General features: G+C 43.1%; 1 protein-coding gene across 1 annotated transcript in view; it reads right to left on the reverse strand.

The window, feature by feature from the left end:
* The window catches only part of AR (androgen receptor), a 121,605-nt gene extending 98,335 nt beyond the window's left edge, over positions 1–23,270 (reverse strand). Inside the window, exon 1 of the mRNA XM_027822662.3 lies at positions 21,109–23,270. Coding sequence (XP_027678463.2) covers positions 21,109–22,334 — 1,226 coding nt within the window. The 5' untranslated portion in view covers positions 22,335–23,270. The remainder of the gene's footprint in view (positions 1–21,108) is intronic.
* Between the last annotated feature and the right edge of the window lie 479 nt (positions 23,271–23,749).

The raw sequence follows: 23,749 nt of genomic DNA on the forward strand, positions 1-23,749 counted from the left end.
ATTCATTGTAAGTTTTTTTTTTAACTTTTCAAACATGGGCTTTTGACTCATTCTCAAATAAGATCTGAAATAGTTTTAGTCTCATGAAAGGTGATTGGGAAATGATTGTGTAAGGGAGTGTGGGAAAGGTGCATACATAACATTAGAGCAGAGAGTCAAGATTCATGGGCTCTATTCCCAGCTCTAGCATTGCCATATCACATGGCTTCTGGCATTATAATTGCTATAGTTTATTTTATAGCACCCACAAGGTGCTTCACAGAAAATACAGGTCTCGCTACTCCGACATTGTTCAGTCTAAGGCCTGACTCTGCAAAACCGATACACATATGCTTAATTTTACACACTTGGAAGTCACAGTGCCTAAAGTCAAGCACATATGTAAGGACTGAACTCTAAATGATCAACTACAGGAATCAGGGGGAAGTCACCTACTCTCTGTAATCCTCCGTTTCCTCCATCTGGAAAAAGGTGAATATCTACTTGGCAGTGGTATTCTGACGCTAAATGAATGGATGTCTGCAAAGCGTTTTGAGATCTTTAAAGAAAAATGCCATATAAATACAAAGTATTATTACTATACTTATTACATGATGTGTTGAAACTGATACTTCATTTAAAAATATGCATTTTTAATCAAGAGGAACTTGAGTTTATTTGTTAGTGGAACAAAACATAAATGTATTCTGTAGCTATAACCAACACTACCTTTATAGGTTCCTCCAACAGCAAGAGTCACAATTGACTTATAAAATGAGTGAAGTAAAGACAAGTGGATCCTTAATGGCTCTCTCCCTTTTCTTTGACACTTACTTGTCCCAAATCAAGAGTCCTTAGATGAGAGAAAGTGGAGTTCGGAATGGGCATGTCACACAGAAAGCACAGAGTGGTGCTAAAGGCTAAAACAGAGGTAGCAGAGGGATATGGTGAAATAAAATTTATATCAAGAACGCTTGAGAGAAGCCTTTTGCTATGTCAGCCTTGTCAGGTTCCTCCTATTTTAATGTGCTTAATCATGTCCTCATTAGAACTAATACCTACAATTAAATTCCATAATGTGTTACTAACTATTCAAGCCAAAGTCAATTATGGTTTTGACTTTAAACCTGAACGTAATTGTTTTCTTTGACTAAAAGAAAACAATGCTGCTGTTTTATTTTGTCTGTCATTCCGTTATCAAATCCAGGAGTGGATGAGAGGGTTTAAAAAAAATATTTGAACTCAAGCGTTCATTTAAATAGATAATAAAAATATGTGGAACATCTAAAATAACCCCTCGTACATGAGCACATGGATACAACATATATACTCGCACACAGTGACACACACAGAGTTATACCACAAAAGAGACCAGATTAACAGACACAGTAAGAAGGAGACATTTCTCATGTTTAACATTATAATGAAGAATCATTCTGTTATTAATTTTACAAACGTCAGACCCAACTGTGCCATGACTGGTATACTCTGCGCAAGATCACTTATTCATTGGGCTTACGCAAGGTGAAAGACAGGGCAAGATTTGGCCTTTACTGAATTTTTATACCTACAGAGATTGAGTTGATTTCTACATTGCTGTCACTTTTCTTTCACTCTAGGCATTATTAAATATTACTACAGCCTTGCTAATTTCAACACCCCTGGTGCTCCTAAGGTGAATGGAAATTAACCTTTTCAGCCTGGTGCTGCTAGGATAACACACCCCTAGTCTCCCAGCCATCTTTTGGAGACACATTAGATTGCCTCTAGTAATCTTGCCATATCATGCAAAAAACTGCAGAATCAAGAGAGGAGGACACTTGAGAGACCACATAATTGCATCCTATAGTCCTATCCCTGTCAGAGGAGGTGAAGCAGACCAGCCAGAATCTTCCTTTTAATATCTCCAGCTCCCTCATCAACACAGCCAGAGACAGCACATTCTTTCTTCCCTCACCTCAGCCAGAACTTTTCCCTGCTATTTCCTACCCATCCCTCACAGGCCTCATAAAGTTTAGCCGCACATGTAGGGCAAGCTATTAGATTTTTCTTCCTGGGATGGTAAATGGTGGGGAGGATTTCACAAGAGCACAATTCTGGAATAAGGGTTTTGGAATGACCAGTGCAGTTTGAATAGTTATAAAAAAATTGTCCTCTCTTTAAAAGTTTGCTCGCACGCTCACTCTATTTATAAAGCACAGTATTCTGTGAATCCCATTACCATTCTGAATAGCATTAAATCTGATGTTGAGAAAACAGTCAGGGAAGAACAGGTTGGCTTTCAAGATGGTTGGTCATATTCCGACCGGATTTTCACCCTGAGAAGGCACATTGAGAAAGGCTTAGAATCCCAGCAGAAGATGCTTTTTAACTTCATTGATTTTATGGAACCATTTGAGAGTGTGACACAGACCAGTTGGCAAAGTGGTCTCTGTTGTTTGCAAACATCTCTCACCTCAGACCTGACAAACTCACTATACCAAACCCATGTCTTACAGGATATTTATCCATAAAGAGTAGCAGGTAAGGTACCTACAGAAAGCTCATGACTTGTCAAGGTTCATAACCACTGTGAGATATATGAACAGATCATATTTAAGGAATGATGTATTTTATTGAAAGCATTCTTTATGGACTTGGAGTCACCAAGAGATATTGTGTCTTGGTGATGGCCCAGTTAGGCAAGGGAGTGTTGTCACCCCACCCTGTTTGGCTGGTGATGCAATGTATGGCACAATAGTTTAGCCTTGTGCAATACTAAGACTTTGAATGGGAAACCATCAGAGATGACAAACATTTTAACAACATAAAGGTTAAAAAAAGAAACTTTACAAGACAATCTGTCTGACTAGAAACAACAGGCTGGTTTTGGTGTAACACATTGGAGGGGGAAGCACTCTGTATCCATTTACTGAGCAAACACCCTGTGGAGCACAGGGGGCTTTCACGCATGTTTGGATCCTGGTTCTTCAAAACCAGCCAGCTCTGCAACAGGCTGAACTTTGTGGGGAGGGAGAACCTACTCTGCTAGTTAGGAAAGGTAACTATTGATAAGTCTAGACCTAAATTTATTATTTTGTTTTGTATTTGTTTGCACCACACTCTGATTTCTACTTAATTCCTTATTCTTTTTTAAACAACCCTCCTTTTGTTTTGCTGTGAATGCTCACAGTACACAGGAGAGCGGTTTAAAGTAAAACTGGGGTACACTACTGTTGGTGCAGAGGATCTGGAATTTCTGTGAGTAGCCAGTGTCAGGGGCTGTATATCACAGGGGAACAATTCAAGGGGGCTCAGGGATTGGGGTGCCCCTGTTGTTAGCCTGCAAGGAAAAGTTAGGGCTGGCAGAGCTCAGAGGAGAGAGTTTGAGTGGCTGAAGGGCTGGTGCTGCCAAGGAGCTGACACCCAGCTACCACAAGCACAACTCCTTCTCACTGGAGGCCGGGGTAACATGGTGACTGACAATCATAGGTGCTCTGAGACTCATCACAGGTGTCAAAGATAAGCCCTTTGGAAGATCCTGAGATGCTAAGGAATCCCAGCAAAGACTGGTACTATGATCACAGCTTTGTATGACGAGTCTGTGTGCTGCATTAGGACAAAGAGCGGAGACACAGAATGGATTAAGACTATTACTGGGGTAAGGCCTACTATCCCCACTTCTTTCTGCACCGTCATAGACTTTGTGATGTGAAGAGCAATGGCTGCTGCCAAGGACAGACAGCAAGGGGGAAAATGGGTTGTCTCACGTGCCACTAGGCAGAGGAGACTCTGAGTCTACATACATAAATTACCTACAGGAAACCAGAAAAAAAATACAACCCGGTAAAAAGCTGCAGTAGAGTTATCCAAAATCAGCACTTAATTTGGATAACTGCCAACCTTTTTGAGCTCCAGACTGGGTTTGCCTTAAACCAACTGCAATCTGAGTATCAATCCCTGTATATTCTCAGTGTCACTTTGTTATTCTTTTAATTGTCACTGGACACTTGGGAAATCACTGGGATTCATTTGATGTCATTACATCAAAATGTTAATTTGTACGATTCCCCAGCTGGCTCCCCAGCAAACAATTTTGCTAACCAAACATCCTCACTAAACAGGCAGTGAATAGGACATCAGGCAGCTATGTTGTTTTCCACTGAACTGGAGCCGGGGGGGGGAGCAAAAGGAAAAGAAAATTCACTGGTGACCTCCTCATTCTTGAAACAAAACTTCTGCTTTCTAGTCTAAAACTCTAACTGGAAGTTCATAAGGCCACCTGTTTCCCATGCTTTAGCAGGTTTAGCAGGTGATAATAATATCTAGCTCTTATATAGAACTTTCCATCTGTAGAACTCAAAGTGTTTTACAAAGGAGGTCTCATTATCCCCATTGTAAAAGCAAGGAAAATGAGGCACAAAGCCGTAAAGTGACTTCACTAAGGTCACTCAGCAAGCCAGTTGCAGAGGTTATAACAGAACACAGCTCTCTATAGAGTGTCGGTGCAGTGTTCTAGACTCTTGGTCACATTGCCACTCCGTGACAGCTAAATGCTAACTCAGCTGCAGCTAAAAGGGCTATTGAAAGCCATCAGATTTTGTTTTTTAAACTCAAAACGTGGGATTTACCTCTCACACAAAATAGCAAAATGAACTTTTTCAGTCAATTATTCAGGCATAACGTATTTTATTATATCCTACCATAAATGTCTATGCAGAAGATATTGAACCACAAGACAACTACAAGAAAACAAATGTACTTTTGTATACTTGATTAAATGACTTTGTATCCTATTACTCATATACAAAGTTTACTCTTAAGTTACACTTTGTATTAACTGTAGTTTAAAACTCTGATCCACAGCAAAACAACAACTGCTATTCCTTGTAAGAACCCGGATCTGCATGCTGAGGGCTCATCCTTGATGATTGTGGATAAGCAGGTACATTCCACATTGAATACATGATTGGGGCATTCATTACATTTGCTTTTGCCCACCACCTCCAGCAAAACCCCAGCATCCAGCTACTCCTATCCTTTACACAACAATTGTCTGCAGCAATCAGGATTCTCCAGGGCTGAATAGGAGAAGTGGAAAGCAAGGATAAGGTATGCATAATGCATCATTATAACGAACTGTGCTGCCAAAGGGTACAAAATAAATATGGTGTCATGTACTCAATTGAAAATAAAAGGAGTAGTTGTGTCACCTTAGAGACTAACCAGCTTATTTGAGCATAAGCTTTCGTGAGCTACAGCTTATGCTCAAATAAATTGGTTAGTCTCTAAGGTGCCACAAGTACTCCTTTTCTTTTTGCAAAGACTAACACGGCTGTTACTCTGAAACCTGTCAATTGAAAATAAATCTTTAGCAGTGCAGCCCTTCCCTTATCTATTAAGGGATCAATCAATCTATATTATCACTGACAAAAAAACTTGAGTAGTGCAGAGTTGAGATTGCCCACAGGTATATATTGTGTCCTTCCAGAATGTTGAGTTAGCAAAACCCAGACTTGTGAAAAACAGGAAATGAAGATTTAAGTGACATGTCTATGCAACCAGAACTCTGCCCCTCTGGAGCTGGCAACAGCTACTGGGAGTTATCTGCATGCACTCCAGCTGTGGTCATTGTGTTAGGTGTAGTTTCACTGAATGGTAGAGGGATTAGTTAGAGCAGCTTAGCAGAGCTGTGACTGTGACATGAGGTAAATGGCGGAGAGGGGCTATACGCCTCTGAAAAGCTGAGTCTCTCTCCTTGATCCCTATATGTGTGATCAAAGGAAGGACATGCTTGTGTACCTTGAGAGATCCACTATGTCTCATTTCACAGCTGAGTTGGGTCAGCTGTGTCAATAGCAGGGCAGAGGGGTCTTCTTGCCATTGGGATTGTCACTGGGGCAGTTAGGTGGAATAGGAGTGTGGCCCATGAGTTTAAGGATGGGTAAAGTAAAATTATAGTGTTTGATAACATTGTGTGCATATGAGTGAAGGGATTGAAGGGACTGTACAATTTAGCAGTTGTGGTGTTATTTCTGTAGAGTAGGCTAAAGACATGTCTGCACCACAAATTTAAGTCAACCTCATTTACGTTGGCATACAGCTGCCACAGTAATTACATCACTTATGCGTGTCTACACTTTCACCAGGAGCGCTTGCACTGACTGAACTGTCAGAGTGGGGCATTGTGGGGGATGGCTTCTGAAAGCCAGCAACAGTCAATGTACGCAATGCACTGTGTTGACCAAACTACATTAACATTGACTCTATGCCTCCCATGGAGGTGGAGTTATTAAGTCAGTGTAGAGGGTGAGTTATGTCAGTGGGAGCAAAATTTTTGTGTACACACTTACATAGTTAGGTCGATGTAAACTGCCTTGTGTTGACCTAACTCTGTAGTGTAGACCAGAGCTGAAAGTTTGAGTGCAGGGCATTAAGAAAAGTGCAAAGGCAGAGTCTGAATGCTTACTGGGGCATTGCTCAAAGAGGACAGAGTTAAGGTTGTTCAGGCACGTACCTTAATTCTGTACTTCCTGCTTCTCAGATGTTTGAGTGTTGCTGAACTCCTTCCCAGGGAAGGGCACAAGACACCACCAGGCAATCTGAACTCTGTGGTAACCAAGCTTTTTGTCAGCAAATTTCCATGTTTTTAAACAGAAAGAGAAACGTTGGTAGGAGTTAGTACTCATTTAGGTAGCTGTAGTTATCAGGTAGATTTGCAGCTGAGATGCTACTACAGCTAGGTAATGATAATAATACTCTTAAGGATCCAGGAACTAGAACCCAGGTCGGCAGAGTCTAAAACAGCTGTTGGTCCCACAGTGCCACCAGGAGGCAATGCAATAATACACCCAGGGAGCACTGTTGAGAGTAGGTGTCACAGGAAGTACCACCCAACAGACCCAGGGTGATGGTACCCTGCAGCCCTTTGATTGGCCAAATGCCCTATTTAACCTCGGGGTTGCCCTAGGAAGTTGTGTGGGCAGCCATACAGACTTTGGCTTACTGCAATGCCAGGCTTTGCGTGACATCTGTGCTCTGACTCCAACCTCATTCCTTCTTCTAGCTTTGTACCACCTCTGTGACCCTGACTCTTGCGATTCCTCCAGTGCCTGCTTGGAGACGACCCCCTAGTGTGCAGACCTCAGCCCAGCTGTGACCACTAGGCCAGATGCCTAGCCTCCACTCCCGTACAGTACTTAGCTTTTGCATAGCACTTTTAATTGGTAAATCTTAAAAGCACTCTACTAAGGAAAGAAGCACCATCATCTCAATTGAATAGATGGGGAAACTGAGGCACAGACAGATGAAGTGAGTTGGCCCAGATAATCCAGCAGGCTAGTAGCAGAGCTGGGAGCAGAGCTCAGGTTTTATTATTCCTAATCAACTGTCTGCTCCACTAGGCTACACAGTTACTATCTGAGTGCTAACTGCCTACACCCATACACTTTGTTACAGTGGAATGAGGATAATGGTCATGCTTTGAAAGGTTTGAAGTGTGTAGCTGCTAAATGGATCGGTGAGAGAAATCTCAGATATGGTCTATATACCCAAAATGTGACTGTTTTATCATAGGGTGGTTACTGTAACTTTAATCACATGAGAGAAGGTTGGTATGTATCTCTCCTTCTCCACGCCTCAACCCCCATCTCTCACAACATATCCACAGGGAGTCTGTAACATATCCACAGGGAGTTCCTCAAGATTTGCTCAAAAAGACAATGTTAACAGAAGTCAGCCAGTACCTCTGCGATCCCTGCCCACTTCACTCTGTCTGTTGGCTACTGCATTGTGAAATGCTCCTGTCATAAAAAGGATTTTGTCCAGGTTATTACCCTACAAACGTCACCACTTTTGTAAGTCATTCCTGCATTGGAGGTCTTATATGGTTCAGATGCTTTCCAAGATATTTTAGTTGCCAATCCGTGGCAGGGCTGTGGAAAAGGAGGGGAAAATGAACCAGACATGGGGGAGACTCTTGCCACTGTGAAAATTCATCAATCCATTGTTAGTCCGATCATATTCCAGTAAATCACATTCTGAGTTCCCTTTCAACCCCACACAGTAACATGGAGTGAAATGCGGCAATTTGATTTGCATTCCAACAATTGCTACTATTGCAAAACAAGAGGCACGCACAAGGATGGCGCTCCTGCACCAGTCAGATGAGGGCATAGAGACAATATGTTTGCATCTGTTTCATGATTGTTTACTGGAAATACATTGTCTTTCACTTCAATAGGAAATGTATCTGCCCTTCTTCTCACCTTGCACACTGCCTCCTCAGCTCCATTTGGGAAAAGAAACAGCAGAAAAGGGGCCACCATTCATGCAGCAAACCTTTGCTTTGCAGCAGCCACAGTCTATGTGTCCTAGAGTTGCTGCAGGACCATCAAATTTGAAAGGAGACTGTTAGGAACAGAAAATTACATTTTATTTGATGGCAATAGGCTATGGAATCCTTCACCTCTGGGTCACCAATTCAGTGGTGTGCCAGATGGGCAGTGATCAAAAGCTGTCACCATCTGATAGCTGTTAGGTGGGCAACAAGGAATGAGTTTACAATCTCAGTTCAGTTCTCAGAGTGTACATGTCCACATCGCAAAAACCAGCCTAAGAAACTGGCAGTGACTTTGCTGGCAGCTTCAGGCTGAGGACTGAATGGGACAAGGGACTCAACTCCCCCTCTCCATCTTAGAGTTGGTTTTTTCCAAGTCAAAGCTGAGGTGTATTCACAGAGCAATGGGTGCTGGGGAAGGCTGCACTGCAGCTTCCTGTGCTGTGATGGGCACTTCAGCTTCTTGGGCTGTCACTGTGGTATTTTCAACAGCATAAAACACACTTTACAGTAAAAAAAAATAGTTTAAACAAAGCAGGGAAAGATAGGGCTTCACAAACTTTTCAGCTAACTGAGTTCATCTTAAGGACTGCCTCCTTCTTAGGGTACATCTACATTTTCAGCTAGCGGTGTAATTTCCAGCTCAAGGAGACATCCCTGCGCTAGCTCTCATCAAGCTAGCATCCTAAAACTAGCATGTAACCGTGGTGGCTTGAGCGGCTGAAGGGGCTAGCTGCCTTGAGTATAATCCCATGCAAGACAGCAGGCACATACTCACGGCAGCTAGTTTCTCCAGCCACTGTGGCTACTGTCTATTTTTAGCATGCTAGCTCGATCGCAGGTAGTGAAGGCATGTCTCTTCGAGCTGGGAATCACTCCCCCAGCTCTAAGTGTAGATGTGCCTTTAGTGTTGCCCTTGTGGGATAAAGTCTTTGTGTCGTGATGCTGCATCGATTACAGAATATATTCAGAATGGTTAGGTTTTAAGGATGCTAACTGGCAGAATGTGGGACAGATCCAGAAAAATCAGCACAGGTGATAACTCTATTATGGACTGCACACCGCCTTGTAATGTTCTAACATTAAAATGCTCCATGGGGAAATTTACCACATTAGCAGAGGTTCTGCACAAGGCCTACAGACTATTAACTACTAGGGCTGTCAAGCGATTAAAAAAATTAATCACGATTAATTTCGCGATTAAAAAATTAAGCACAATTTAAAAAATTGTGATTAATTGCACTGTTAAACAATAATAGAATACCATTTATTTCAATATTTTTGGATGTTTTCTACATTTTCAAATATATTGATATCAATTACAACACAGAATACAAAGTGTATAGTGTTCACTTTATATTTATTTTTTATTACAAAAAAAGAAAAAATGAAAGAAATTTTATTTTTCAGTTTACCTAACAAAAGTACTGTGGTGCAATCTTTGTCATGAAAGTTGAACTTACAAATGTAGAATCATGTACAAAAAATAACTGCACTCAAAAATAAAACAATGTAAAACTAGAGCCTACAAGTCCACTCACTACTACTTCTTGTTCAGCCAATTGCTCAGACAAACAAGTCTGTTCACATTTACAGGAGCTAATGCTGCCAGCTTCTTGTTTACAATGTCACCTGTAAGTGAGAACAGGTGTTCACATGGCACTGTTGTTGCCGATGTCGCAAGATATTTACATGCCAGATGTGCTAAAGATTCATGTTTCTTCATGCTTCAACCGCCATTTCAGAGGACATGCGTCCATGCTGATGACGGGGTCTGCGCAACAATGATCCAAAGCAGAGCGGACCAACACATGTTCATATTCATTATCTGAGTCAAAAGCCGCCAGAAGAAGGTTGATTTTTTTTTTTTGTTGGTGGTGGTTCAGGTTCTGAAGTTTCTGCATCAGAGTGTTGCTCTTTTAAGACTTCTGAAACCATGCTCTACACCTCATCCCTCTCAGATTTTAGAAGGCACTTCAGATTCTTAAACCTTCCGCTGAGTTCTGTAGCTATCTTTAGAAATCTCACATTGGTACCTTCTTTGCGTTTTGTCAAATCTGCAGTGAAAGTGTTCTTGACACAAACAACATGTGCTGGGGTCATCATCAGAGACAGCTATAACCTAAAATATATGGCAGACTGTGGGTAAAACAGAGCAGGAGACATACTATTCTCCCCCAAGGAGTTCATTCACAAATTTAATTAACGAATGATTTTTTAATGAGCATCATCAGCATGGAAGCATGTCCTCTGGACTGGTGGCCAAAGTATGAAGGGGCATACAAACGCTTAGCATATCTGGCATGTAAATACCTTGCAATGCTGGCTACAAAAGTGCCATGCGAATGCCTGTTCTCATTTTCAGGTGACATTGTAAATAAGATGTGGGCAGCATTATCTCCCATAAATGTAAACAAACTGGTTTGTCTTAGCGATTGGCTGAACAAGAAGTAGGACTGTGTGGACTTGTAGGCGCTAAAGTTTTACATTGTTTTGTTTTTGAGTGCAGTTATGTTAAAAAATCTACATTTGTAAGTTGCACTTTCAGCATAAAGAGATTGCACTACAGTACAGTACTGATATGAGGTGAATTGAAAAATACTATTTCTTTTGTTTGCCATTTTTACTGTGCAAGTATTTGTAATCAAAATAATAATATAAAGTGAGCACTGTACACTTTGTATTCTGTGTTGCAACTGAAATCAATGTATTTGAAAATGTAGAAAAATGTCCAAAAATATTTAATCCATTTCAATTGGTATTCTATTGTTTAGCAGTGTGATTAAAACTGCGATTGTAATTAATTTTTTAAATCACGATTAATTTTTTTGAGTTAATTTTGTGAGTTAACTGCAATTAATCGAAAGCTCTATTAATTCCTATTTATTATTTGTACTGGCATGACACCTAGGAGCCTCAATCATGGACTAGGACTGCATTGTGCTAGGTGCTGTACAAATACAGAAGAAAAAGACAAAAGCTTACCAGCCAAGTATAAGACTAGAGACAGAGACAAAAGGTGCATATGGAAAGATGCAGGAGGGAGAGGGGGACAAAATGAAACAATATTAGTAAGTATGATAAGCAGCAATCTCAGCAGACCAGCAGCCTAAGCATTGTCAAGTTTGTAGTCATCATGTCAAGGGAGAAGTTTAAGGAGGGATATGAAGGACAATGAGGTGGCTTTGTGGATGTTTTGGGGGAGTATACATCACTTAAGTGCCACTTAAGCCCATAGCTCTTGCGTGGAATGTCAGCAGAGAGGTGAATTTAACTATGTTTGATTGGTCAGAGTCATGCATCTTCTGTACAGTTCCTTGGGAGCTATCAGAATGGCTCTAAGGAACAAATAGTTTTCACTGAAGTGGAATGATCATTTTACAATGGAACAGTTTGCCATCAGAAAATACTGATTCAACAGCGTCCAAAAAACTTTTTATTTTATTTTATACTTTTATTATATAAATTACAATAGGAAACTATTAATTACCAGACCATTTACCAATTATAAAATAATTTACACATGACCAGAGTAGCAATTACCAATGAGCACACCAAGTACCAATTACCAAACCAATGAAAACAGCAATTACCAACTAGAATAACACTTACCAATTAGAATGCCAATTTCAAAACCAAGTACTGTACCAATTTATAAAAGAAAAGAAAAAAGAAACTAGAAATAAAAAATTGATACACATTTTATTATATAATATCATTTATACTATAAAAGTCAAAATGCTTTGACTATATTATGTCATGTTGACTTTTATATTATATTATAAATTTATTATATAACATAACATAAAACCTGAGTTGATAAGGTTGAAATGCTTCATTTAAAATTTATCAAAATGAAATTATTTTGACCTCATCAAAACAAAAGATATCAGTTAGGTTGACAAAAATGTGTTTAATTTTTTAAACGAAATTTGGAATCATGTTCTGCACGAAGTTTCAAAATTTCAAAAGTTTTTCATTGTGATTTGGAACAATATTTTTTTCAAAATTTCAGAATTTTCTGCAGAACAGGAATTCAGTTCCAACCAGCTCTAGTTTTTACTAGTGCACTCACCTGAACTAACCAGTTTCAATTTCTGGTGCAACTCACAGTGAAGCACTGGTTGTAAATCGTTATCATTCTCCTAGATTTACCACAAAGCAATTAAGAAGTAAGGTGGAAGCAAAGACTGCCCATTCTTTCTGCCATTATCACAGTAACCACTGCCAAATATAAATCTTGAAATAAAAACTTCAGATATTGTGGGTATGTTCTCTTCTCCATGTGTGTGTAAAAGAATCCATAAACATCTCAGCATTTCTCTCTGCTGCTATGAGTTGCTCTCGCTCCCCTTGCTATTATCTATTATCCTATAACACTGGAGACATCAACATCAACATCTGTAACAACTGGTTACATGGAGACATCAACATCTTGAACTGACCCCTATTCTCTTTATCAGGTAATATGGCAGTCCTCTTAGATCCTCCCCTCTTCAGTGGTGTCAGAGTTACTTTCATGGATAACATGCCTCCTGTGTGATTGTAAAGTGAGCCCAAAAGGCCAGTTTAAGTGGAGCTGATTATTGTTCACTTTGCCTTTGCTGAGTTGGTGTCACAATCCCAAGAAGGTGTTAGCTCACTGGCGTTGTATGAAAACACATACCTGTCATTAAAATATCTTTTCATTTGAAGTCTACCAATATACAAAGTTACAATTTCCTTCTTCTCTGTTACAAAACATAATTTGACTTTATTTAAAATGTATCTTTCGTGATATATCTCCCACTCTTTCATTGTTCCCGCCTCCCTCCCCCCCCAACCATTTTAAGAGAGAACACTAGGGACTCTCTAACCTTCAAACAAAAGCAACAAATCCTTTGCATATTTTCTAATTGTCTATGCTTAATACCTCCCACTCTTGTTGGAGGTTCCAATAATATGCAAACGGAAGGTTTATGACAAGGCAAAGACTAGCTGAGCTGTGCAACATGAAGTGCAGTCCTTAGTTTTGTAGTAGAGGAACACCTTATGAATACCATAAGCACAGATCATGAAAAGAAGTAAAACTGTACAGGTTGGGAATAGCTGTCACAACCTATTTGTTTACTATTATCTATATAAAGATAACAGCTAATACAAGACAGAATTCTCATACTCAGTGCTACTGTAGCTAAAATGGATCAGAGTTCTTAAGTGCTATTATACATTATTTCTCTGATGTCTTTGTGAATTCCCAGCCACTGTCTTCTATACTAAATGTGTTGTGTACAGATTACCCTTTTGTTACATCCTGGGTTTGAGAGGAAACTCAAAACAACTTGTCCATTTTACATGTCAGGTATGAGTGTTTAGAATAAATTTCTTGCAGGTGTCAGATCTCAGAAATTCAAAGGGTGACTGAGAGCAAAGAGATGTTTTGTTTTTAATTACACCACGGGATTCTAAGCACAGCAGGCAAGGAGGTTCTAAATCTTTGAATGAACAAAGCTCTACATCACAGTGGTTTATACCCTGATGCATCTACCCTTCCTAACTGTAGATTTCCATACTAGCAAATTCAGAAGTACTACATGGAAACAAAGACAGAAAGAAATATTTATCATTTCATGGTAAATGATATTTACCATAGTAACAACTGAAATCACACAACCAAAAAAATCATATGGTGGGGGGAGGTGGACAATAATAAACACTGGAAGCAAATACTTTTCCTTCACTCATCACTACAGATATGAGAGCCTTTTTAATAGCAGAGGAAAAAACCTACAAATGTGAACACTCCCAGCACAATGACAGTCTACTTAATTCCAACACCAGCCTTCTCTGAAAATCATCAACCAGTTCATAAATAGAAGAGGAATCAAATGATTTACGTTATTAATTTTATGGGTCCTGCTGCCGCCGCAACATAGCAACACCAACATGCAATTTCTGAGTGTCTCCTGCAAGGTACTGAGCACCAGAGCGCTTGTGCAATCTGGAGGCTAGATGCCTGAATTGAAATTTTATCTGTATGCCTGCTATAAATCACATGAGCCATCCTTAAATAGTGGCAGCGGGAAACCTGCTGCTGCTTTATAACTGCTGTCAACTGAATTTAGGAGACCAAATGTTAAAAAGCACACACCAATCTAAATTAACAGTGAGAACAAAACAAAATCAACACATCCAAACACAGAATAAAAGAAACACACAAAACACAGATAACCCAAATCAACCAACCCAGCAGGGAACTAAGTAAACAACCATCTCTGCATCATCCGCTCTAACCCATCAAACACCAACTCTGAGAGACCAGACATGGGAACAGGCAGCCTCACTACCAGCCCGGAGTACAACAGCGAGAGCCTACCAGGCAGGCTCCAGATCATGATGAGCTATGGCTAAAATTTATCCTAAGAGCAAGTTTAAATGAGACCTTTAAAGTGTCACCTGGTTTAGTTTCCTACCTTACATGGTGACCAGATTGATTTCATAATTCATTAACTCATCCCTGATAGATGAGTGTCTGGCCCGCGACATACCAGTTCACACGTAAAACGACTGAACAGTTCTTTAAATATACAACAGGACTGTGATCTACTCCATCCACCCTGTGCTTAAAAAAATATTTTCCTGGCTATTAGTGGAGAACACATGAAAGCCCCTTTCTAATTATTACTACGTGGTAAGGAAAACTCAGTTCAGGGCCAGCATCAACCCCATAGCAAGGCTGGTGATTTTTTCTTTTTTGCATTTCATTGGTTTGCAAACACAGTGCCTCAGGCAGTAGGTAGGGAAGGGTCTTGCCCGGGGCTCCAGAAGGTATCAGTGTCTTAGCCAGGTTTAGGACTGCTGTACTTTTGCAGGGGCAAAGAAAATATTAGTCAGGCAGCTCAGGACATAAGGTTTGACTGCAGAAGACCTGAGCATAGTGTTGTGAACACTGAAGCGCTACGAGCTCTGAACTACGGGCCTGATCCAATGCCCACTGAAGTCAATGTGAGTTCTTCCAATAACTCAAACGGGCTTTGGATTGGGCTCAAAGTGCTAGAGACAAAATAAAAATCTGTCCAAGTATTATTCTACTTGAAAATGGGCCAAATTCATCCATGGAATAACTCTACTGAGGATAACGTGTGAATTACAGCAGGGATTATTCTGACCTGATCTAATCAATATATAAACTACCAAAAGTTGCCCTTTGGTACCCACTGGCCTATTATGCCATAAAATGATTTGTTCAGCTATCTTCTGTTACATTTTTTAAAGAAGAAAACTATAGCAGAAAATAACAGAGCCTACAGAACTCAATTACCATCATTAGCAAAGCAAATCCCAGGAACCATCATTATCAATAATGACTTTTCACTGGCCTCCCAATCTCCTCCGCTAAATAACAAACAAACAAACAAAAATCTATTTAGTGCTCACTGAAGCGATAGTTTGCAAGCACTTGCCAGAACCAGGGATAATGCAGGTAGGCCCTGGGCAAGCTTCGTCCTATCCAAAAGCTATTCTAGTGCTTTAATTCCTGATAAGTATCCCCTGTTATTTAAGACCTTAGACTTTCCTAAGCAGAAGCTGACAGTGGCACAAAACTGGTTCTCTGACATGAAAAAGTGCATACACTCCCCTGTGAACTAGGCTGGGACCATTAAGCTCATTGGTCACTAGTGGCCTGGGGAAAAGAGAACCCCAGGCTCAACCTTCAGAAGTGTTTGGGACAATTTTGCAAACATGCAATACTGTATTTTTAAAACTATGGAAGCGACCAAGAGCTCAGATTTATTACCAAATAATCAGTCAGACATCACTGAAACCACTTCAATATTCTGAAAGGAGATGGAAAGTGATAATTAAGGGCTGAATTCCGAGCACCTTAAAAACTGCATTTTTTTTCTCAAGCAACAACTGTCTTTGAAGTCAGTGGTCTCCTGCCTAAGAAAACACTACGCAAGGACCTCTGGATCTGTCCCCCGAGCTGTAATCAAATAAACCAGATACTTTGACAGTGCTGCAAAATGACAGCCTGCTTTCTTACAGGGACAAATATGCTGCGGTTGTCCAGGTGCAGATGAGGGCAGAATCTGCCGCGACGTTTTTTTTTAAAAATAAAACAAAACAAAACAAAAAAGGTTAAAAAAGGTGGTGAGGAGGGATTTTTTTTTCTGTAACAAGAGACAGGGTTTAGCACATCAGTGATTTCCACACTTACCTGGAATCCACTGTACACTAAATCTCTTTTAATAACTGTGGACTTTGAGAGCATATGAGAAAGCTGGCCAGAATGGCAGGTTTCAGAAACAGCATTCTTCCATGCGCCACTTCTCTTCAAAAGAAATATTTACATAATATTACCATTTGCTTGAGCAGAAAGGTCATAGTAGAAAAACAGGGGGGTCAATTGTGCTCCCATGAAAGTTGATAAGAATGTTGCTACTGAGCAGGTGCAGGATTGGGCTCCTTGAATTCTAAAATAACCTTCCTTCACAGTCTCATACGCACACAGAGTGGAGTACTGATTACTGTTAACGTAAAAGAGTTTAGGAACACGGAAAAACCATCTGGCTCAGTATGCTTGCCTCTTTTTTGGTTGATCTTACTAACACCTTTCTGATTTTATTACCAACTACCTAAATCTCCTCCACCCGTAACAATTATTATAATAATAATTATTTACCATTTGTATTACAACAGCACCCACAGGCTCCACGTAAGATTACGGTGCCATTATGCTAGATGCTATATTAGTAAAAGAGTCTCTGCCCAGAACAGATTGCAATTTAATTTAAAAGAGGATATGACAAGTGGGTGTACCTCACAAACAAATGGACAGGATGAGAAAAAGGAGCGGAGTGAATGTGATAAGAAATGTGGTTACAAAGACTAGCTATATGCGCAAGTAGATGTTTCTAAGTCAATTATCCCTTCAATTTACTTAAAGTCTTTGCTTCCGTCACCTGAATAGTGACTAATTCCAGGAATTTGTTATTTTTGTGTGAAATAAATCTGCTCAAATCCCTTACTTATTCTTAGTTTCTAATTTTCAAGTCATGTCTTTTGGTTTGTGAACTTTCTGTCCTATTAATATTTTTTCTAGCGATCCGTTTCTTAATTTAGAAAACCTCCATTGTCACCTCAAATACTGTAAACAATTCCTCAGTAAATGAAACATCACTATGAGAAAAAGCTATTAATCCACAGAATAACAAAGGCTTAGATGAATTTACCGTTTATAAGTAAATGATGCTGGAGCAATGACAAGCGGCATGTGAAAAGCCTCAAGAGCAATCCAAATGGATTAATACTTTTTGTTTTGCCTTTTTAATGTTTAAGTGAATTTAATGTACTACTGTGAGTCCAGCAAACTGAAATACTCTTGTTTATGGTAAGTGATACAGCACAGGCAGCATTAATCTCAAGCTAGAGGGACCAACCCTTCAGAATAAGTACAATAGTTCACCTCTATTAACCACCTACCCCTTGCCCTGTCCCCAGAGATAGCCAACAAGGGGGGCAAATGGTGATGGTGGTTTTTATAGGTGGGCATCCCAGCATCACAGGAACCAACACACTTCACAGAAGTGACTGAGCAGCCATCAGAAGGTGCCATTCAGTGTGCTAGATTCAAAACAATGACACAGTGATACACAGGAGAAAGACCCTGCGTCCCATCAGCCATCTCTTAAGCCCTCCGAGCCCTCCCAGATGGTTTAGAGCTGAAATAATCTATTTTGGTATCAAAAATAAAATAAATTGAAAAGCATGACACAGACATGATATAACAAAAATAAAACTATAACCTGCTAAGAAGCAAAGGGGGAAATGTGCTGATGTTTTAACGTCATGTATGCAAAAAAGGAGCAGAATAAAAAAGGATTCAAAATGTAAAAGTGAAGACACAAATTCGAAAGAGAACTGGGGACAAGAAGAGAGAAGGAGACCAGTAACAGTGGAGTGAATGGATAAAGGTCCAGCTTGATGGCACAAGGCAGGATAGCTCAGGGGAAGAGGGCTGATAGCAAAGCATTCCAAAACACCTATTACTACTCCTTTAGGAAGACTCAGCCCACCTCAGCATCTGCTGTTGACCACAGCGTGAATGTAGGAGGATCTGGGGCTCTACCCATGTCGCCAGAATGGATGACTACTTCTCCTTGAGGCTGCAGAACACAAGTGGGCACATTAGCTGAGTCCCTCACTTAGCACCAAAGAGAGTGCCAGGGGAATATCTTGCCTTGACCTCAGGGTGAGGGAAGAGGCTCCCTGTGCAATCCATCCTACACACTCTGTGCAATACCAGGCAAGTTTTGAGCCTCGTTAGGTAATGATCGAACCTTGCTTTGGAAATGTAAAGTGCTGTAAAAGTGCCAAGTGTGATCATTACAGAGGGACTTGCTCACTGGAGGGAACTGAGGGAAAGAACTTTGATACAAAACCGCTGTAGCTCCTGTGACTCTCTGCCATCACTCGGGCTATTGTCTAAGAAACTGATGTATAAATCACAGCCTCTGTCACAACAATGATTGTCCATTCATCTGTTATCTGTCCCTATCTAGAAGTAAATTAAAGGCAACTGCACACTACAATCAATAGGCAGTAAGTTGTTAACGGTAATAGAGAATCTCATCTAGATGACAAATAACTTTGGCAGGATTGAACTGTACAATATTAGCAGCGCCACACAGAAGCCTCATTCCTCTTCACTTAAACACAGTTAAATTAAAACCGAACACAAAGTGGCATATAAGTCCCGTCAGTGTCATTTACGGTCAGATGCAATTTAAATAATTACACGTACTATATGGTTCTGAGAAATATTACCTGAAGTAATTACATTTAAAAAAACCCTGGCCCAATGCTGTATACCTTCATGCGACTATTCTTTATTCACGTGCCATGTGTGGTTATATTGTGAGCGAGGACAACGCACTTTGAGTAAGAAGTCAGCAGGACTGGGCCCCATGACTTCAAAGTCATGCCATCAACTGACAAAAGTTATGACAAGTAATAATTTAATGCCCTCATTCAGCTCCAATTACTTTCCACTGACTTCGGTGGGGTCTGCACCACAGTACCAAAGGTTTCAGAGTAACAGCCGTGTTAGTCTGTATTCGTAAAAAGAAAAGGAGTACTTGTGGCACCTTAGAGACTAACCAGTTTATTTGAGCATGAGCTTTCGTGAGCTACAGCTCACTTCATCGGATGCATAGCATATCGTTCCACGATATGCTATGCATCCGATGAAGTGAGCTGTAGCTCACGAAAGCTCATGCTCAAATAAACTGGTTAGTCTCTAAGGTGCCACAAGTACTCCTTTTCTTTTTACAGTACCAAAGAATACTCTGCACTTAACTCTCACCCCATTGGCACTATCTGTGCAAGTCAGACTCACTTTAACATTCCCTTGCTTTTCCCCATTTTTGTCACATCCTTATTTTTCATTTAAAACATTTCAATATATGTAGTGCTCACGATAGCTGCTGTGTTAGTCTCTAAGGTGCCACAAGTACTCCTTTTCTTTTTGCGGATACAGACTAACACGGCTGCTACTCTGAAACCTGTCCTTTTACACATTGTATCAAACACTAAGCGTGTGACCAGAGTTAGATTTGAACTGGCCACTGAGATGTAAAAATGCAGCATAGCCCATTATTAGTCCCTCAGCCTTCCAGGCACCATAGATTTATATCCCTAATTGTACTGATAGCATCAGGTACGGACATTTTTTGCCATGACTAACAATGCATTGAGGTGCCCATGGCTTCAATGTTATTTTTACCTACTTCAGGCAGAGTGGTTTACTTCCTACTTTGGGCTAGATTTAAGGGATCTAGTGACAGGACCATGGGGAACTACTCTCAGTGAATTCCTTCTTGTAAAATATATTAAAACTGCCTTCAGATTTCTTTTGTTTGTTTGAAGAGGATACAGAGTACTCTCGCATGCAATCTTAGTAATTGCTCCTGTAACTACATTAAAGACACAGACTTTAAATCTGAACAAGGTATTATTATAAGAGCAAATTCACTTAGTTTAATTTCTTCCAGCGCTGTGATCAGTCTACAGTTCTACTCACAAAGAAGACTAGTGCTCAGAGATTTTTTTTAAAATCTGACATTCAATGGGGTCTATACTAAAAATGCACTGTCCTGAGTACCAGCCTGTTAGTGCAGATACATAACTAATTTAAAGGTAAGTAATAAAAGAAGTGTGGATGGTTATATCATCTTACCGTGTCCTGATTTTTAGAACAGCAATGCAGGCATAATCTCTGAGTCACAAGGAGCACTGCTATAATATTAATCAGGATAAAACAAAAACAAACCCACAAAACTGTTACTCCATGTAGGCAGCCAAATCAAATTATGTACTGAGATTATGAGTTATGATCTAGAGTAAGCACTCAATGCCAACCATCACCTTTTAATGAGCAAACCCCTTCCATGTACTTTATGCTCGATTATCTGAATCCACTTCATAATTCAGACTGAACAGCGGTAGCCCTCTCTCCTAAGAACTTGGTCTGGGCTTTTTAGAGGGAATCAGCACTTCACAAATGCAGGGAGAAAAATGTCCACTAACTTTTATAAGTAACTTTTAGCTTAAATAGCCAGGGCAGCTAGTATATTATATGCACCTGCATGCTGTCCATTCCCCTAGCAGTGCCTTTTGGGACAGTCTGCTCGCAGCTGTCACGGTAACCTATATTCACGGGTGTCTAGTACTGGTTTCCGATGCACAAAGTGGTTTTGCTGGATTGACTTTTCCGGGAAGACACTGACAGGGCAGGGGGTCTTCGTCTGCACGTGCCGGTGGGTACTTACCGCATTTCCCCAAAGGTCCCGGCATAGCCCTCCATCCAAGGGGTGAGTTCGCTCTTGATGCAACCGGAGGCAGCAGAGTAGGACATCCTGCCCACCATCCCTCCTGGGTACCACACGTCGGACGGGAAGTCGCTTACTTCTTGCCCAGGTGGCCCCTGGCTTCGCCCGCAGCCGAAAGGGCCAGCAGCCGCCTCTGCACATGGGCCGTAGAGCTGCCCCTCCTCTGCGAAAAACGAGTGCCAGGCTGGGGCCGAGGCAGGGCAATGGGGCGGCAGGCTGGCCATGTCCCCCCCGTACCTGCACTGGGCAGCCCAGGCGTTGCCGGGCCCGTAGTCCAGGGGCTTCTCCAGCTTGATGCGGGCATGGGGGGCGAGCGCCAGCTGGAAGTTGTAGTAATCGCGACCCTGGAAAGCAGCGGGCTCCTCCAGGCCAGGGGAGCCCTTGTACAGGGACAGGCTGTGGGGCACGTCTATGGCCAGCACGTTCTCGCCTGGCCCGGGGCCGTTGCCCGCGGCCGAGTGCCCTTTGAAGGAGGCCGGGCTGGTGCCCGGCTCTTCCAGGAGCGCAGCCCCCGCCGGGTTCTTGCAGTCCCCGAGCTGGGCGCCCGCTGCGACCCGGGAGTGCCCGCCGGGCAGGGCGAACATGCAGTCCTCCCGGGGCAGGAGCTCGCCGGGCGTCTCCAGCGCCTCTACCCCCAGACCCATGGAGGCGGACACGGCTTTGCACAGCTCCTTGGCGCTGTCCCCCAGAAAGTCCTCCTTGGCCGCAGCCACCTCGCCGCGGCTGCCCCTGGCCTGGGCCTCCGGCTGCAGGAGCTGCAGGGCGCCCGCTTCGCCCAGGATGTCCTTGAGGTCCCCGGAACAGCCCTGGAAAGCGGAGCCCACCAGGGACAGAGCCGCGGAGGGGGTGACAGCGGGGCCCCCGTCCTCAGGCTGCAGCCTCTTGACCGCCGGGGCGCACTGGCCCTGGGGATGCTCCTCCAGAGCCAGGTACGCGGGGGAGTCCGGTTGCTGCTGCCGGGGGCTCTGTTGCTGCAGGCGGGCACCGGGCTGGCACTGGGCGGAGGAGGAAGGCTGGGGGCTGGCGCCCGGCTCCTCTCCCGGCGGGCCGGCGCCCGGGCTCTGGAACACCTCGCGGACGCTCTGGAACAGGCTCTGGAACGCTCCCCGGAACGTCTTGCCCGCCGGCCGCGCATACACGCTGCCAAGCCCGATCTGCACCTCCATCCCTGGAGGGAGCCCGCGGGGCAGTCGGCCGGGAGGGCTGGGGTCGAGTGCAAGCGGCGGGCGGAGAACGAGCCTTTTGCGGTCCTGTCCCCTCTCGTGCCGCTCACCGGCTTTGGCCAGCGAATCCCATCCTCTCCTGCTCACTGCAGGCACCACACGCGAGCTGGGGGTGGGGAGGGAAACCCTGGCACTAGCAGGTGCCGCCGGGATAGGACCCTCCCGACTGCTGGAGCTGGTGGCTGTTCTTTACTCTTTTGATCTGTGACCTGGAGAGAGGCAGGAGAGTGGGGGGAGGGGGAGACCGGCCCACGTCGCAAAGCAGGTCCCGGGGCTTTGCAATAATTAATCCGGTAACTTTTAGGAGGGAGGAGCGCGGCGCCTTTTTACAAAACGCTGCTGCGGCCGCAGTTGACGTCTCTCCTCGCAGCCAAGGGGAGGGAAGCGGCCGAGCAGCCGGGTGACCCAACGTTAAAGACAATAGCGACCAAACACACACACACACACACAAAGGCCACAGCCTCAGCTCCAGTCCCGAACGGCCCTTGACCCCCTTCCACCAAAGTCTGCGGGCGCCGCTTAGCGCTCAGCGGGATCACAGCCTACAAACCGTTTCACGGCTGCAAAAATATTTACACGGCGTCCCAGCGACGCTGCACTAGGATCGGCGGCGGGGAGGGATGCAGCTGGGGGCCGCGGGGGGGAGGGGTGCGGGACGACAGCAAATTCGGAGAGGTTGTTACCACCCCAGAGCCCAAATCGTCCGGGCTTCAAAGGGCTGCCGCAGAGCTAGGTCTCGGGTGAAACAGCAACAAGTGCTGGGGGAAAGGGAAAGCGCGTCCCCCGAGCAATCCCTCGCAGCAGACTCTGCGCGCAGCAGATGGCTCCCGGGGCTCTCTGCTGCAACTCGGGCTGGTTTCTCTTCGCCCAGTAGCTGAGCTGCTGCTCCGCCCCGCCGGCGCGCGCGGCCCCCAACCAAGCCTTTTCCCGGGGCTGTGGGGGGAGCTGTGTGTGCCCAGCGGAGCCCGAGCGATCAGCGGCGAGTGCTGCGCGCCGGACTGGAGCTGGGACTTTCGCTCACTCGAATCCGTCCTGTTGCTCTCTGTCTGGCTCCTCAGCCAGCAGAGCCGGCGGGTGGGGAGCGGAACTGGCAGAGAGCTCCGGGCTGAAGAGAAGCAGGAGGGGCGTCAGTCAGAAGAGGCTCGTAATAAAATCCACCAAGGTATTTCACATTGATCACTCAGCGGTACTTTACCATGCTGGTGCCTAAGTACGCCACGTACATATATGTACTGAGGCTCGCTTTTACCGGGAGGACTCTTGCATTGTGCACACACACACACACAAAAGTACACGTGCCTGCATAAATTGTTCAGACATACACAACCATTCATACACAGGGCGCGCTCATTGCATAC

This window comes from Chelonia mydas, chromosome 9 (genome assembly GCF_015237465.2).
Source record: "Chelonia mydas isolate rCheMyd1 chromosome 9, rCheMyd1.pri.v2, whole genome shotgun sequence".
Taxonomy (NCBI): domain Eukaryota; kingdom Metazoa; phylum Chordata; order Testudines; family Cheloniidae; genus Chelonia; species Chelonia mydas.